We start from the raw sequence: 16,696 nt of genomic DNA, 5'->3' as shown, positions 1-16,696 counted from the left end.
CGTTAAGGTAAGTGCCTGTTTTTAATATTGGGAGGTGGGTGCAGACGGCTCTCCCCGGCGCTGGCCACACTTGGGGGGGGGGAGGGGTCGTCCACGCCACCCAGCCTCCCCCTCCGGGGTGCCGCTGTGGTTTCCAGGCAGTTAGAGAGCCTGGGACCCTGCGGTCCCCCCAGTTGTATAAAAATGGGGCATTGGGAATCCTCCCCATGGCGCTCCTGGAGGCCTGGAGCACACCAAAAACTGCTAGCAGATCCGCAATATGCTAGCAGATTTTGAAACGCTTTTTCTTATTTTTCTGTAGCATTTCACCTAGCATTTTGCGGTTTTGTAAAGCGTTTTTGGTGTAGTAGATTTCATATATTGTTACAGTAAAGCTGTTACTGAACAGCTTCTGTAACAAAAACGCCTGCAAAACCGCTCTGAACTGCCGTTTTTCAAAGCGGTTTGCGTTTTTCCTATACTTTACATTGGAGGCAGAAACGCCTCCGCAATCCAAAAAATGCCTCACCTCGGGAGTATGCGTTTCAGCAAAACGCCTCCCGCTCTGGTGTGCACCAGCCCATTGAAATACATTACCCAAGCGTATCCGCAGCCGCAAGTGGATCGCAAAACGCTGCCGAACCGCTCTGGTGTGCACTAAGCCGGATAGTGCTAATGTAGCATGTAGCAGGGTGACTGCTTTGTGGTATTGGTTTGTGAATGCATTTGCATGAGCATTGCCTCATGAATAGCCAATTAGGCCAGATTTGCAATGTCAGACTTGCTAGGGTAAGGCCTCTTTTCCATGGACTGTGAATAGGCAGTGAAATGGCTCTCAAACTCTCACAACTGCTCACTGCTGCCTGGTAACTGCTCACTGCTGCCTGGTAACTGCTCACTGCTGCCTGGTAACTGCTCGCTGCTGCCTGGTAACTGCTTGCTGCTGCCTGGTAACTGCTTGCTGCTGCCTGGTAACTGCTTGCTGCTGCCTGGTAACTGCTTGCTGCTGCCTGGTAACTGCTCACTGCTGCCTGGTATCTGCTCACTGCTGCCTGGTAACTGCTTGTTGCTGCCTGGTAACTGCTTGTTGCTGCCTGGTATCTGCTCACTGCTGCCTGGTATCTGCTTGCTGCTGCCTGGTAACTGCTTGTTGCTGCCTGGTATCTGCTCACTGCTGACTGATAACTGCTTGCTGCTGCCTGGTAACTGCTTGTTGCTGCCTGGTATCTGCTCACTGCTGCCTGGTAACTGCTTGCTGAGCACACAGCTCAACAGTCCGTGGAAAAGAGGCCTTAAACTTGGTGTTTGAGCACGCATACATTTTCTCATGCAAAGTACTTCTTCTTCTTGTTTGAAGGTTGAGGCACTTAGTCTATTATATATATAGATGTGTGCTCGAAAAATATCATCTATGACTTGCTTTAATTTACCAGACTCTTAATTAAACAAATAAGCTCTGAAGTACCATCTCATGCAACTCTACTCGTAGCTGCCAAAAATTAGTCCCTGTGGCTCGTTGACTGTAATTTCCAGCCTTGTAGTTTGCTAAAAAACTTCCAAAATTTCTGACTTAAAGCTTAACCCTACCCTCACTTCCCGGCAGTATGGAGAAAGTTGCTGGTTTCCCACATATCCTGAAGGATACAGAGGAAGTGTTTAAGTAGATCCTATTGAGACAGAGGGTTTTTGTTTGGTTTTCAAATATTTAGACAGTTTTCACTTTACCATTATTTAAAGTTAAAGGCCATCCCACAATCTGTCTCCCTGCACATATGAGGGTTTTCCTGTGGTTGGTCTACCTCTTATCTGTATGTACTGCCCACTATCTGTATAGCCAACACACTGCACCTATTGACAAATGAGTGACAAATGGGTTCAAAGGGCAGAGGTCAACTGTCCTACAGGCAGTGGGCGAAGTGGCTAGATATTGCTTGATCTGGATAAACCAGAACCTTTCATCTTCTGGAGTCCACTGGGTGTGCCTTAATAATACATGGAATGAACAGATCTTTGATCACTAGCTAAAACGGAACCTGGCAGTTAGAACCTGTTTAAAATGTGGGTTGCCAAAATAGAGACCCTTAGTGGGTGGAAGGAGGAATAGGCATCAGTTTATATTTGGTACCGTATAAAAAAAAACATAGTTTTACTGATGGAGCAGCTAAGCTGTTCCCTTATCCAGGTCTTGTAACATATTTTAGGATTTAACCTTAAAAGTTTTCTTGTTCTAAATAAATGTATTCAACTGACTTTGAAAGGAAGTGAGGGAAGGTTTCTAAAAATAAAATGTAATTTAGGTCAAAGAACCATTTTATACAATGTAATCCATCTCTGAAATGTAGATATGGAATCATCCCCAAATCCTTAAAGGACAACTGAAGTGAGGAGAACATGGAGGCTGCCATATCTATTTCCTTTTAAGCAATACCAGTTGCCTGGCAGCTCTGCTGATCTATGTGGTTGCAGTAGTGGCTGAATCACACCAGAAACATGCATGCAGCTAATCTTGTCAGATCTGACAATAATGTCAGAAACACCTGATCTGCTGCATGCTTGTTCAGGGTTTATGGCTGAAAGTATTAGGGGCAGAGGATTAGCCGGGCATCCAGGAAACTGGCATTGCTTAAAAGAAAACAAATATGGCAGACTACATACAGTGGGTTGCAAAAGTATTCGGCCCCCTTGAAGTTTTCCACATTTTGTAACATTACTGCCACAAACATGCATCAATTTTATTGGAATTCCACGTGAAAGACCGATACAAAGTGGTGTACCTGTGAGAAGTGGATCGAAAATCATACATCATTCCAAACATTTTTTACAAATAACTGCAACGTGGGGTGTGCATAATTATTCGCCCCCTTGAGTCATTACTTTGTAGAACCACCTTTTGCTGCAATTACAGCTGCCAGTCTTTTAGGGTATGTCTCTACCAGCTTTGCACATCTAGAGACTGAAATCCTTGCCCATTCTTCTTTGCAAAACAGCTCAAGCTCAGTCAGATTAGATGGACAGCGTTTGTGAACAGCAGTTTTCAGATCTTGCCACAGATTCTCGATAGGATTTAGATCTGGACTTTGACTGGGCCATTCTAACACATAGATATTGTGATGAAACGCGGAAAAGCCGCTGCCTCTCAAGGTGAGGCGTCACAACGCGGAAAAAACGCCGCATGCCGCATAGGCAGAACGGCGGAATCCGCATTGGTAACGGCGGAATCCGCATTGGAGGCGGCTCCCGCACTCGGTTCACTGGATACATTGCAAAACAGTACTGGTGTGGCTGGGACTGATAGTCCACCTAGATTCAGAGTGACACGCGCGCGCACACAGAGGCAGAGCTTAAATAACAGCCAGAAGGGAGTCAGCTGACCAGGCGGGTCAGCTGACATTTTCCACTACTCTCATTGGTCCAGCAATTAGGGAGGTCCTGGAGAGGTCCTTGTGTATATATACTGCTGGCTGTTCACTTGCTCTTTGTCTGGCGTTGCGAACACATACGTGGGAGCACTCAGACCCGTAGTCAGATCCTTAAGTGTGCCGGGACCAGCTGGAGCTGTAATCCTACACTTAGCTAGATTCTGTTGATAGCTTAAAGTACTACTTTGATTGTGATTATCTGTTATGACCTTCTGCCTGCCTGACCATCCTCTTGTATTCTGATCTTGTACCTTGCTATTCTGATACTCTGTTGCTGAACCCCGGCTCGTCCTTAGACTCTGCTTCTGCCTCTTGATCTTGTACCTCGATATTTCTGATACCCTGTTGCCGAACTCTGCCTGTACCTAGACTCCGCCTCTGCCTTCTGAATCTGTATTTTATCTGTCCGTGTGTTACGATCTGGCTTGTCTGACCTCGAGAACAAACCTCACTATTGGAGGCGGTTCCCCGTCCTGTTAGTGACACTTTCTCCTGAGTGTCACTCTCAGACTTACCTTCCTACTCGCAGCCTGACTCCTCCCGCCTTGGAGAGTTCAGGTCTTCGGAAGGAAGCCGTGCAGTACTCCCCACACATAGTGTTTTGCATTTTGGCCAAAAAGTTCCATTTTGGTCTCATCTGACCAGAGCACCTTCTTCCACATGGTTGCTGTGTCCCCCACATGGCTTGTGGCAAACTGCAAATGGGACTTCTTACGCTTTCTGTTAACAATGCCTTTCTTCTTGCCACTCTTCCATAAAGGCCAACTTTGTACAGTGCATGACTAATAGTTGTCCCATGGACAGAGTGTCCCACCTGAACTGTAGATCTCTGCAGCTCGTCCAGAGTCACCATGGGCCTCTTGACTGCATTTCTGATCAGCGCTCTCCTTGTTCGGCCTGTGAGTTTAGGTGGATGGCCTTGTCTTGGTAGGTGTACAGTTGTGCCATACTCCTTCCATTTCTGAATGATCGCTTGAACAGTGCTCCGTGGGATGTTCAAGGCTTTAGAAATCTTTTTGTAGCCTAAGCCTGTTTTAAATTTCTCAATAATTTGATCCCTGACCTGTCTTGTGTGTTCTTTGGACTTCACGGTGTTGTTGCTCCCAATATTCTCTTAGACAACCTCTGAGGCCCTCACAGAGCAGCTGTATTTGTACTGACATTACATTACACACAGGTGCACTCTATTTAGTCATTAGCACTCATCAGGCAATGTCTATAGGCAACTGACTGCACTCAGATCAAAGGGGCCGAATAATTATGCACACACCACTTTGCAGTTATTTATTTGTAAATAATGTTTGGAATCATGTATGATTTTTGTTCCACTTCTCACGTGTACACCACTTTGTATTGGTCTTTTATGTGGAATTCCAATAAAATTGATTCATGTTTGTCGCAGTAATGTGACAAGATGTGGAAAACGTCAAGGGGGTTGAATACTTTTGCAACCCACTGTATCCCTCTCACTTCAGTTGTATTTAATAATCCATCATATTCTGAACTAATATGGCATAATGTATTTCAGTTACCTATCATATTTAGTTTTAAAGTAGACCTAAACTCAGAACATCTGTTCTGCTCTAGAATATAAGCAGCAGCATAATAACCTTTAAAGAAAAAAAACATTTCTTTGTTACAACTTGTAGAACTCCGACCATAAACCTGCAATATTTACTTTCTGGACATTCCTGGGAGCACATAAAAACAGCACTTCCCAGCACAACCCACACACAGCTGATGAACCTGTTTTACACTTGCTGATTATTTGCTGATAAGGAGTAATTAATCAGGCTGCTTTCTCTAAACACATACAAAGTAGATTTCTCAGAAAATGTATGTAATTTACTTGTCTGCTGTGCAAGAGTTCATGTCTGCTTTAATATGATACCCAGGTAGGGGATTTCCTTAGTAGGCTGGTCAAAGTCAAAATGAACAAATTAACTTTTCACAGAGCTTGGGAAAGCATGCTAATATGAAGGGTTGTATATATTTTTTTTAAAGGTGGGCTCATACAATAAAAAAAAAAGTAGACTACCTGATCCAGGGGCCTGAGCAGATCATTTAGTCGCAAAAAACACTGCTCCCTGCAGCTCCTGTGGGCCACACTTTTACCACACTTTTACTTTCGTGACCTCTGGGTCACGATGCTGGAATGAGAGACTGTCTCTCATCCACAGCGTGCAGGGAGGTGGGTAAGCGGCAGGGGGCACGGCCAGGGAGAGCTAAACCTGTAGGGGTAATAATCTCGCCAATCTCGGGGGGGCTATAGCGCGGCTGTGGGGGGACACAGAGGCATGTTCTCTGCCACTTGACATGCCTCTGTGTCCCCCCACAGCTCGGTTCTCTTTAAGTAAGGCCTATGAAGCTACATATACATGTCTAATAGGGAAAAGGTGTTGGGATGGAAGGGGGGGGGGGGATACAGAGAGCAGCAGATTGCCCATAGCAAGAGGTTGGACTATCAATCATGATAAGAGTGAAGGATAGTAGCTACCCTGCCTAGTACATGGGGTACTGTTATTGTTTATACTGATATTGTATAACAAAAAACATAGAGCATATCCCAGGGATTCTATGATAGCAATGAACAGTCTTTAGCAAAGTTTTTAGCTAAAATGTTAAGATACATATTTATTAAAGATATGCACCTAACACGTATGGGCACTGTATGAGGGGACTGAGTATGAGGGACAAGGTTGCATGAAGCATTTCTTTGAGGACAACAAGAAGCGTGTACTTCAATTTAGTAACAAGAATATATGAAAACATTTTATAGTGTAAGCCAGTGAGGCCCTCTGGGTGTTAGCTTTTGGAATGATCAATGCCTTATCGATTTCCTTTATAGTACCAGTAGTAAAAAGAAGCCACCATATAGTGTGGTTTCCATTTAGGAAGAGGAGAAACATCAGCCACTTGGCAAATAAATATCAATTTACTGGATCTTAATACATTCAACAAGCTCTTGTGGCCATGGCCTCATCCAAATATGTGCTGATCCGTACTGGGCAAGTACAAGTAAAGTACCGGATACCCGCATACCCAGCAGAATGAAGCTGCTCGTGCCCAGCTTTTTTCCTCCACATACTCATGCATACCCAGTATAAAGGAGCTCCTACTTGGACAAGAGCACAGCCACAAGAAGATGAAAGTCCTGGCAAGCAGCAGTGGGCATGAGGAGGATCTGGGAAGCCTCCCGACCATCTAGAAGCTTCCCACTACTTAGGTAAGTATCTCATACTTTTCCCTCACAGGTTTGCTTTAACTGAAAATAGAGACCTCTGAGCAGGGGATCTGATGACGTAATCAGCTTATTATACAATTTATTAATATTCTTATTAAGGTCATAGATCTTCCGAGCTCTCTCTCTCTTTCTCTGGACCCTATTTTAACAAAGATTCCTTGGAAAACTGACTGGGCAATACAAAGAATTTGTTTATCTTCAAAATTCTTAAGGTTTTCTTTTTATAAGATGCTTTAAGATGAATCAATAAAATGCCTATTGTTGATAGTGTTAATATCTGAAAGTAAAAACAGGTAATATACAAAAAGAAGGCTTACCACCACCATGAGTGTAAAAACCCAGGGGGCTCTCCTAAAGTGATATTTTTCTCCCATCGTATCTGTAAGGAAAGAGGATAAAATATAATTTAAACTGTGAACAGTACTTAGATAAACCTCATTAGAGGTAGATAATTACATTGGTTAACTTGATCTTTGGCAAGAGATCTACAACCAAAAGTTTGAATGAAGGTATTGCAAAGGTACTGACTGTCTGGTGCAACCTTTAAGCAGGCCATACACTGGCCCGATTTGCGCCCGTTTCGACAGCAGATTCGATCACTGGGATCGAATCTGCTGCCAATCGTTCACGCTACACGCCGAATTTCGATCCATTTCGTCCGATCCCGTCGATCGTGCCGTGCGGAAAATAACCGTCGATCGCCCGCGGGTAAAGAGCGCATCGCTAGCGGCGTTCGAGTGCCCGACGACCGACGCAATAGAGCCCGCATACATTACCTGCTCCGCCGGCGCGACTGCAGTCTCCCGGTCACCGCTGCTCCGTCTGCGCTCTGGTCTCCAGGTCCGGCATGCCTCACTTCTTCTAGCCCGGCAGGAAGTTTAAACAGTAGAGCGCCCTCTACTGTTTAAACTTCCTGCCGGGCTAGAAGAAGTGAGGCATGCCGGATCTGGAGACCAGAGCGCAGACAGAGCAGCGGTGACCGGGAGACTGCAGTCGCGCCGGCGGAGCAGGTAATGTATGCGGGCGGGCGGGGGCAGCAGCAGCAGCAGTACCACCACAACAGATTGTGAACGGTTTCAGGCTGAAATCGGTTCACAATCTGTTTGCTGTAAAGGTGGCCATACGATCCCTCTCTGATCAGATTCGATCAGAGAGGGATCTATCTGTTGGTCGAATCTGATGGCAAATCGACCAGTGTATGGCCACCTTTACTCCAGTGTTTTTGATTTACAGGATGGATGACATTATGGTATAATACTTCTAAAGAAAACCTGCAATTCACTTCTGCATTTGTTGGGACATTTTTTGAACTTCCCAAAATATGATGACAGTCTGTCCAGGTAGTGAGGTGGCCACGATGTGCAAACAATCCTGGAGTCCTGCGACCCTTTGCATATAGGGAACTGCAATCAGCTGTATGTGTGTTTCCATGTTCCTGTATATTATTTATTCCTGTGGCAACCTTTAACCACTTAAGTACCAGCAGTCTCTGCTACCTTAAGGACCAGAGACCACTGGTACCAGAAACGGCAGAATACCGATGAATCGCTGCACATACCTGCCGCAACCAACATCCACGCCGCACGTCGGGAACCATAGTCCAACCATTCTGCCATCTCTACAATGGCAGAGTTCATGTGAGCCGGTCAGGAGCAGTTTTTTATTGGCTCTTGATCGTGTCTATCAATGCAAGCCAATGGGAGTTACTTACATTGAGAAAGCTAGGGTCAGGAGCCAATGAAACCGGCTCCTGACCTGCTCAAAGGACTCTGCCATTATAGAGATAGCAAAGCGAGTGAGCTGCAGCGGAGAGATAGCAGCGAGATCGGCGGGAGCGATAAGAGCGGCAAGAACGCGCGACGTTGGTGAGTTGCACGTCGGTGAGCTGGAATCTACACCCTGACAGCCACATCAGCATCAAAACAGTGCCTAAATTACAATTAGCATCATACTTAAATGGTTAACATGCAGCATATCATTCTTCCTCAACATGTATTGCCACCATTACACTTCCCACCCTTGTAACATGCAACTATCCATTCACCTCCCCTCCCACACACACACAACACATGCATCCACCTTTCCACCCCATAATATTTGTGGCCATCATGCACCTTTATAACATGTGCAGTCATCATAAACTGCCCTCACCCATGACATATGCATCCACCATCCCACCCACCTGTAATGTATGGTCACCACTCTTCCATAGCATGTGCCACCGACCATTCCACCCATAATTTGAAAAATGCGTCCGCCTGCCACCCACAACCTGTGTAGCAACCATTCCCTTCCCCAAAGCATGTGCAGTCACCATTCTCACCTCCCTAACAATTTCAGTCAAAATGTTATCCTCTCCCTCCCCCGGCTACTCATGAAGATATGGTGCCACTAGAGCCAGGTCTAACCCATCTTTCTCTGCTGCTGTCGCTCATTCTGTTCCCAAGTCATCATGTGATATGCAGAAGACTAGGACTGAGGCAAGAGCCTACAGTATAGGAGGATGGATTGAATCTGGTGCAGAGAAGGTAAGATAGTTACAGTACATCTGCGCAACCCAGCATGTGGGAAAGAGACACTAACTATTGGGGGAATGCAAGAGGTGGCACCAGGAAGAAGATAAGGCATAAGTTGACCCCTCCTCTGGGTCTCCAATGCATCTGCAGGGACTGCTCTCCTGATAAATACACCACTGTATAGGCCTGTGTTTATAGTGTCATTGTATACAGAGACATTGAGCTGCAAATAAGAATGTTAGAGTACATATGGCAGTGTATGTAGTCTTAACATATACAGGACTGCATATATGGTGTTAGGCAGAGTTCACACTTGAGCACTTAGTTTCCCCTGCATGCAAATTTGCATTAGAACTGACAGCTGGAGTAAATCAGTGGACTCGTTCACAACTAATGCAATTTCTTTCATGCAGGAAACAACTGAAAGTGCACATTTTTCTGCATACATCTCTTTTTTTTTAAACACATCTTTTTAGTGATTTTGACATAAAAAGATACAAACATTGAAGGATGCGCAAAAACTCACGCATTCCTCAAGATTAAACAAAATATAACACAAGGAAAACGTTGACCTATTGGTCCAAAAAGTATAAACTAGTACATAATCAAGACTTTACCAAACATTGCAGTATTATTCACATTCAATGATATTTGGTAGGTGGTACAACCTAAGAAGAGTTATGATTGTTTCCATCTATGCGTCGGGGAATAGTGCTTCCCATGACCAATAAAGCTGACTGAGAGAAAGGACCGCACTTCTTGCTGTGATTATAGAATGCAATACTGCATGTCATGTCTCGCAAACAACATAAAAATCTAATCTGATATATCTGAGGAAAAAATGTTTTTTTTTTTTTTGTCATACATTCCATTAAATTCAACAAGAAAAGCCATTCAGGCAAAATATTCAGTGCACCCATACTTAGATACCTTAGGGGGGTCTACTGTCATGATACCGCAAAGCTTTAGAAAAAGTACCGAGTCAACTCCAACCTTCTAATGGAAAGACTAATTCGTACTAGAAACCAGAGACTCCCCCACAACTTTCAATGCCCGAGTTCCTGGTAAAATAAAACCCTAACCCACAGAACATGCTGTCTCCAAAGTCTAAGCCCTTGCAGCATAGTTACAGTTATAGTTAAAGTTACACAGTTACTTAGTTCCAAAGTGATGTTATACGAGTCCGAAATCTACCTAGCTCCGATTATACAGCACTTTTATTACAGTTAATACACCTTTCTGAACACTTTGAAGGTAAATACGGTAACACTTTTCTTTGTACATACCATAATACAAAGGCAACATTAAAAGGTTTCACAATTGAGACTCAATGATAAACTGGTCCTTATCAAGGTTCCTATTTGCTGTGAGAACCAATTCTATTCCTCAGCACTATCCATCCACCCTGTATATCAGGAGTTAGGGATGGGTTTGTGGTGTAGGATAAAAGTAGTCTCAAGACGCATGATCTCAACAGCCTGATGCTTATTACCCCTGGTTCATATTTACAATTGTATTTTTGGTATGTTCCATATTTCCTTGGATTGTATAGTTAATCTCTAAATATTATCCATGTTAAGATCACTATTTCTTTACAATCTTTACAATGCTACTGCTTTTGTGTACTGTTATCTACCAAGATTGTATGCAAACTTTAAAAACCTCAATAAAAATGTATTACAGAGAAAAAAGAAAAAGTACCGTATTGTGCTGACCAGCAACACTGTCACTTGTGTTTCCTAAAAAGGCTAAATTGTACCACTTTTCCTGGTGCATGCAATGTACCTAATAAACAAGTAATGTCCATACATGTGTCATCCATGTAAAGAGAGAATATCAAATAATATGTTTTTAAAGGCTTTTATGTTTCAATGCAATACATTTTTCATGTAAACATTCTGAAAATGTGCACTTTTTTTGTCATTTAGCAGCAAAATAATAATTACATAGTTCTCTATGATAGTTCCAGGTGACAGAAATTTAAAGTGTGTGCATAACGTTAGAAAGGAAATGGATTTTCTACTTCTACCAAAATTTACCAATACACCATACATTGGGCAAGTGGCTATAAATCTTCCCTCACAGCACAGAGTCCCAGGTCTGATTCATGGATAGGATATTATCCACAGGAATTTTGTTTTTGAATGTGTTTTCTCTGGGCACTCTAGTTTACTCCTACTGTTACGTTAATCAATTTTCCACAAAATGGCCCTAGATTATGGTGTAAACATTAGATTGTGCATTCCTTCAAAGAACAATTAGTGACTACTAAATTGCTTAGGGAAAAGTGCTACAGAAAATGTCAGTGTTATAAAAACAAAGAATAAAAATAAAAATGTTACAGGTCCTTCTCAAAAAATTTGCATATTGTGATAAAGTTCATTATTTTCTGTAATGTACTGATAAACATTAGACTTTCATATATTTTAGATTCATTACACACAACTGAAGTAGTTCAGGCCTTTTATTGATTTAATATTGATGATTTTGGCATACAGCTCATGAAAACCAAAAATTCCTATCTCAAAAAATTAGCATATCATGAAAAGGTTCTCTAAACAAGCTATTAACCTAATCATCTGAATCAACTAATTAACTCTAAACACCTGCAAAACATTCCTGAGGCTTTTAAAAACTCCCAGCCTGGTTCATCACTCAAAACCGCAATCATGGGTAAGACTGCCGACCTGACTGCTGTCCAGAAGGCCATCATTGACACTCTCAAGCAAGAGGGTAAGACACAGAAATAAATTTCTGAACGAATTGGCTGTTCCCAGAGTGCTGTATCAAAGCACCTCAGTGAGAAGTCTGTGGGAAGGAAAAAGTGTGGCAGAAAACGCTGCACAACGAGAAGAGGTGACTGGACCCTGAGAAAGATTGTGGAGAAGGACCGATTCCAGACCTTGGGGACCTGCGGAAGCAGTGGACTGAGTCTGGAGTAGAAACATCCAGAGCCACCGTGTACAGGCGTGTGCAAGAAATGGACTACAGGTGCCGCATTCCCCAGGTCAAGCCACTTTTGAACCAGAAACAGCGGCAAAAGTGCCTGACCTGGGCTACAGAGAAGCAGCACTGGACTGTTGCTCAGTGGTCCAAAGTACTTTTTTCAGATGAAAGCTACGTTTGCATGTCTTTCGGAAATCAAGGTGCCAGAGTCTGGAGGAAAACTGGGGAGAGGGAAATGCCAAAATGCCTGAAGTCTAGTGTCAAGTACCCACAGTCAGTGATGGTCTGGGGTGCCATGTCAGCTGCTGGTGTTGGTTCACTGTGTTTTATCAAGGGCAGGGTCAATGCAGCTAGCTATTAGGAGATTTTGGAGCACTTCATGCTTCCATCTGCTGAAAAGCTTTATGGAGATGAAGATTTCATTTTTCAGCATGACCTGGCACCTGCTCACAGTGCCAAAACCACCATGGTACTACTGTGCTCAATTGGCCTGCCAACTCTCCTCACCTGAACCCCTTAGAGAATCTGCGGGATATTGTGAAGAGAAAGTTGAGAGACGCAAGACCCAACACTCTGGATGAGCTTAAGGCCGCTATCGAAGCATCCTGGGCCTCTATAACACCTGAGCAGTGCCACAGGCTGATTGCCTCCATGCCACGCCGCATTGAAGCAGTCATTTCTGCAAAAGGATTCCCGACCAAGTATTGAATGCATAACTGAACATAATTATTTGAAGGTTGACTTTTTTTGTTTTAAAAAACACTTTTCTTTTATTGGTCGGATAAAATATGCAAATTTTTTGAGATAGGAATTTTGGGTTTTCATGAGCTGTATGCCAAAATCATCAATATTAAAACAATAAAAGGTTTGAACTACTTCAGTTGTGTGTAGTGAATCTAAAATATATGAAAGTCTAATGTTTATCAGTACATTACAGAAAATAATGAACTTTATTACAATATGCTAATTTTTTGAGAAGAACCTGTATTGTCAAAATTGTTCTTAAATATTGACTTTTTGCAAGAATCAATCTACTGAAACTTGAATATTATGTTGGTTAAGTGATGTCCACCCTAAATGTATGCATAGTGTTCAGTGTAGTGTGTAATACATTCTGAATATACTGTAGATACAAAGGTAAAAATCTTTCAGGCCCTGTTCACAGTGCTCAGTTGCATTGCAGAATAAATCTGCATGTCAACTCACAGCCCATACAGTTATATGGTCCTGTTCACAGTGCTGAGATGTAACGGATCACATTATTCTAACTCGCTGCATGCAGGCTTTGTATTAAAGTTTATGTCCAGTTTCCATTGCAGTTAACAGTAATTTTAACGCATTATAATGCACTAGTAGACCCAAGCCCGTTTAAAAAAAAAGGCTCTAGGTCTTTTTCCGCATGCACGCTCCCGCCTCGCACGCGACCGCCACGCGCGTGCCCATCTCGCTCGCCCGCACCTGCCCACCTCGCTCGCCCGCCTCGCTCCCTAGTCCCATCCAGCTGTCTGTTACTGTGCATATGCGCAGTAACAAAAAACCTGGGTCATAGGGACAGCTGCTGGACGCATATGATGCATATGATTCCATGTGTGCAATAATAATAATAATGGACTAGTATTTTAACTAGATAGAGTAACCCACACTTCACATTTAATCTCTGCCATCATTCTTATTTTTGTTTAGGGTTTATTCATGCTTTCCAATGCTCTCAGAAGTACATGGAGCCAGTAGTTGTTATTTTTAGACATCAACAATCATCTTTTGAGCTTTGTCATTCTATTAGAAGATACCTAGAATACAATATTACCAAATACTGATGGTATAGCTGGATGGTGTAATGGTTAAGCACAGGAGACCAGGGTTCGAATCTCGGCTCTGCCTGTTCAGTAAGCCAGCACCTATTCAGTAGGAGACCTAACACTGGTACTGCCTATAGAGCACGTCCTTGTGGCTGCAGCTCTGGCGCTTTGAGTCCGCCAGGAGAAAAGTGCGATATAAACGTTATTTGTCTTGTCTTGTCTATAGCAGTAGTTTTCTTGAACAAAACGCCTGTATTTCCTGTTATGACATTTACAATTTTTTCGAAAAATGCAGGTATGGATAAACTTATAAAAATGTAAAAGAGAAAAAGTTGCAAAAGCCAACAACAAAACTATAAAGACAACAATATATTTGCTGTTTTGTCAAAAATAAAGAGCATATTAAAAAAAGAATTGATTGGACTAGACAATAGGCATGTAGTCAGACATTATCCACCCGAGCATGGAGGAATAAGTTATGAATCTGTATCTTTTTTTTTTTTTTTACTTGTATTACAAGGATAATAGAATCTTTATACTAGCTAAAAGCAGGTAATAAGGAAAGTAATGCAGCTGTCCTATGGCTGCTGCTCTGCACAGGTTCCTGCTGTGAAACAAGTATTATGAGCAAGTAATTTTAGCTTGGAATGGCAGCACTCTGCTGGGTTTTACACCTATTACGTCCCTCATACAAAGTGGGAATTAGACCCTTCTGCCACATACTGCACTTAAATATTACAGGTGGAGGTGAGTACTTGGCATCATAACACAGAAAGTGTCTTACAGCGTTACAATAATTTCCGCTATATATATATGCTTGGTCTGACTGCAAAACCCCTTTTAATGGGAGCTTAGAGCAACTGCTTCCATAGTAGATCTTAGTTACTGTATATTATATAATCATGCATATGCCGGCACCATAGAGGAACAAGGGGAAAACTAAACGATACATTATAATCACTGCAGTTAGAAATGGTCATTACACTTCCAGGTTTAGCCATTTTACTGTTAAAGGACAACTGACCTGAGAGGTATATGGATGCTGCCATATTTATTTTGTTTTAACCACTTCCCGACCGCCTAACGCACAGCGGCGGCCGGGAAGTGGAGCCCTGAAGGACCGGCTCACCCACAGAGGCGGCGGTCCTTCTAAGGGCATGGGCGGAGCGATCGCTTCATCCGTGACGCGATCCTCCGCCGGCGCCTGTCACCGCTCGCCCGCCGCAACATCCCGCCGGCTATACGGAAGTGCCGGCGGGATGTTAACCCCGCGATCGCCGCATACAAAGTGTATAATACACTTTGTAATGTTTACAAAGTGTATTATACAGGCTGCCTCCTGCCCTGGTGGTCCCAATGTCCGAGGGACCACCAGGGCAGGCTGCAGCCACCCTAGTCTGCACCCAAGAACACTGATTTACCCCCCCCCCTGCCCCAGATCGCCCACAGCACCCATCAGACCCCCCCCTGCCCACCCCCCAGACCCCTGTTTGCACCCAATCACCCCCCTAATCACCCATCAATCACTCCCTGTCACTATCTGTCAACGCTATTTTTTTTATCCCCCCCCTGCTCCCTGCCCCCTCCTGATCACCCCCCACCCCTCAGATTCTCCCCAGACCCCCCCCCCAGACCACCCCCCCCTGTTTACTGTATGCATCTATCCCCCTGATCACCTGTCAATCACCTGTCATTCACCTGTCAATCACCTGTCAATCACCCGTCAATCACCCCCTGTCACTGCCACCCATCAATCAGCCCCTAACCTGCCCCTTGCGGGCAATCTGATTACCCCCCCACACCAATAGATCGCCCACAGATCCGGCATCAGATCACCTCCCAAATCCATTGTTTACATCTATTTTCTCCTCTAAACACCCACTTATTACCCATCAATCACCCATCAATCACCCCCTATCACCACCTGTCACTTTTACCTATCAGATCAGACCCTAATCTGCCCCTTGCGGGCACCCAATCACCCGCCCACACGCTCAGATTGCCCTCTGACCCCCCCTTATCAATTCACCAGTGCATTAATTACATCTGTTCTTCCCTGTAATAACCCACTGATCACCTGTCAATCACCTGCCAATCACCTATCACCCATCAATCACCCCCTGTCACCCCCTGTCACTGCCACCCATCAATCAGCCCCTAACCTGCCCCTTGCGGGCAATCTGATCACCCACCCACCCCATTAGATCGCCCGCAAACCCGCCGTCAGATTACCTCCCAAATGTATCGTTTACATCTGTTATCTTCTCTAAACACCCACTAATTACCCATCAATCACCCCCTATCACCACCTGTCACTGTTACCTATCAGATCAGACCCTAATCTGCCCCTTGCGGGCACCCAATCACCCGCCCACACGCTCAGATTGCCCTCAGACCCCCCCCCCCCTTATCAATTCGCCAGTGCATTAATTACATCTGTCCTTCCCTGTAATAACCCACTGATCACCTGTCAATCACCTGCCAATCACCTATCACCCATCAATCACCCCCTGTCACTGCCACCCAACAATCAGCCCCTAACCTGCCCCTTGCGGGCAATCTGATCACCCACCCACACCAATAGATCGCCCGCAGATCCGACATCAGATCACCACCCAAGCGCAGCGTTTACATCTATTCTCTCCTCTAAACACCCACTAATCACCCCCTGTCACCACCTGTCACTGTTACCCATCAGATCAGACCCTAATCTGCCCCTTGCGGGCACCCAATCACCCGCCTACACGCTCAGATTGCCCTCAGACCCCCCCTTATAAATTCGCCAGTGCAATA

The 16,696-nt window shown here is 44.2% G+C and overlaps 1 protein-coding gene across 1 annotated transcript in view; it reads right to left on the bottom strand.

Annotated features, from left to right (window-relative positions):
- Positions 1–16,696, bottom strand: part of SSBP4 (single stranded DNA binding protein 4) — a 707,712-nt gene that overhangs the window by 497,514 nt on the left and 193,502 nt on the right. The window contains exon 3 of the mRNA XM_068233899.1: positions 6,960–7,021. Coding sequence (XP_068090000.1) covers positions 6,960–7,021 — 62 coding nt within the window. The remainder of the gene's footprint in view (positions 1–6,959; positions 7,022–16,696) is intronic.

Source organism: Hyperolius riggenbachi, chromosome 1, assembly GCF_040937935.1.
Source record: "Hyperolius riggenbachi isolate aHypRig1 chromosome 1, aHypRig1.pri, whole genome shotgun sequence".
NCBI classification, from domain to species: Eukaryota; Metazoa; Chordata; class Amphibia; order Anura; family Hyperoliidae; genus Hyperolius; species Hyperolius riggenbachi.
This window is presented reverse-complemented; position numbering and strand designations above follow the sequence as displayed.